At 46.5% G+C, this 1,581-nt stretch overlaps 1 protein-coding gene across 1 annotated transcript in view; it reads right to left on the bottom strand.

The window, feature by feature from the left end:
• PPM1K (protein phosphatase, Mg2+/Mn2+ dependent, 1K) overlaps positions 1 to 1,578 on the bottom strand; it is a gene marked incomplete at its 5' end in the record, with an annotated part of 8,282 nt that extends 6,704 nt beyond the window's left edge. The window contains 2 exon segments of the mRNA XM_008937609.1: positions 918 to 1,018; positions 1,511 to 1,578. Coding sequence (XP_008935857.1) covers positions 918 to 1,018; positions 1,511 to 1,578 — 169 coding nt within the window.
• Between the last annotated feature and the right edge of the window lie 3 nt (positions 1,579 to 1,581).

The raw sequence follows: 1,581 nt of genomic DNA, 5'->3' as shown, positions 1-1,581 counted from the left end.
ACTGTCACCCTGCCAGCACCTGCACCAGCACTGGGACAGGGTTTTGGTGGTGGGTTGGGTTGGGGTCTTTTTGTTTCTTCTTTTTTGACTTGGTTTTGTTTTCTTTTTAAGACTGGCTAAACTGACCCTTAAAATGCTTGTCTCCTGGCTGAGGAAACTCCTGTGACAGAAGTGGGACAGGGACCTCCCTCTCTGTAAAATCCAGTTGCTGGAACTGGATTAGTCTCTTGACACACATACAAGAACCTGACTATCAGCCTAAGGAGCCTAAAAGGGCTGGTGCCACCTTCACCACAGCCTTACCACAGCCAACCTTGTTTTCCTCTTCACTCTTTTTTTCCCTTCCACTCTCTGCTATTCCTGTGATTCTCTTTGTGCAGAAGCAACATCACTTGTATTCATTTTGGCTTACGTTCCTCCTCGGGCGCAGCAGCCAAGTTAAAAAGGGGAAATTTTGACACTGTTGCATTTAACCCACAGGAATAACAGCTTTGACAAAAGAAAAAGCAACAAAACCCCACCAAAACCAAACACCAAAGACACTAACAAAAACAGAAACAAGCCACCCCCCCAGGTTCCTCACACAGTACAGCTATACTCTGTGCAAATCTAAATCACTCCTTGCTAACCTGACAAACACTTGCCTTGACAGAATCATGTTAAGACAAATTAATTAACAATTATGCTAACATTCAGATTAATAACTCTGCCAGTAGCTTTGATTTAGACTTTTTATAGCTTCTTAATTTTAAGAAGGTAAAGCACAACTGTTTCATTTGCAGCAAGTGATCAGAGCAAAATCTTATGTTAAGTAAAACTGTTTTCAAGCATTTTTCTGGACATTTTACAAGAGTACTAGGCTTATAAGAAAAACCTTATTCTCCACACCCATAGAAGTAGAATATTTTTTTACCTACCATCAGCAGACAGACGAGCGTGCCTTTCATAGGCTTTGTTTATTTCTAGAAAAGCTTTGCTCAAAACATTTTCCAAGTTCTCGTCCTCAGCAAGAAATTCTCTGGAAACAAGCAAACAAAGTATTAAACTTCTTTCCAAGAAATATCCATCTTGATCCATCTCTTCCATAGCCTTGTCTCCTCCCTGCATGCCCTGAATAATGCTGGATTCCAGTGACAGGGTAGGACAGTTTTACTCATGAGCTGCACTTGTAATTCTGCAAATATATCAACCCCTCTTCCAGCACCTTGGGGTGTGACACAGAGAGTAAAGTGAGCTGCAGGCCAGTGACCACGGTGACCCCATCTGAAGAGCCTGTTCACACTCTGTGTTCCAACCCTTTCCTGGAAGGTGGGTACAACTGCATTTTCCTTGTCTGTGCAGGCGTGCTCGGTGGGGTGGGCACAGGACAGCGTGGGCAGCTCACAGCAGGGCCCCTGCAATGCCTGTCCCAGCCCGGTGCTCCCGCTGGGCTGGCTGCGTAACCCCGGGGGATGCTCGGTTCCCTCCCGGCCCCACGGCATCCCCTCTGTGCGACGGGAGGAGCACTTACTGAATGTACTTCTCCATGTACTTCTCGCAGAAGTCTGCGGCCGCGGCGCCGCCGTGCCCGTCGTAGACGGC

Source organism: Merops nubicus, unplaced genomic scaffold (genome assembly GCF_000691845.1).
Source record: "Merops nubicus isolate BGI_N331 unplaced genomic scaffold, ASM69184v1 scaffold30043, whole genome shotgun sequence".
NCBI classification, from domain to species: Eukaryota; Metazoa; Chordata; class Aves; order Coraciiformes; family Meropidae; genus Merops; species Merops nubicus.
This window is presented reverse-complemented; position numbering and strand designations above follow the sequence as displayed.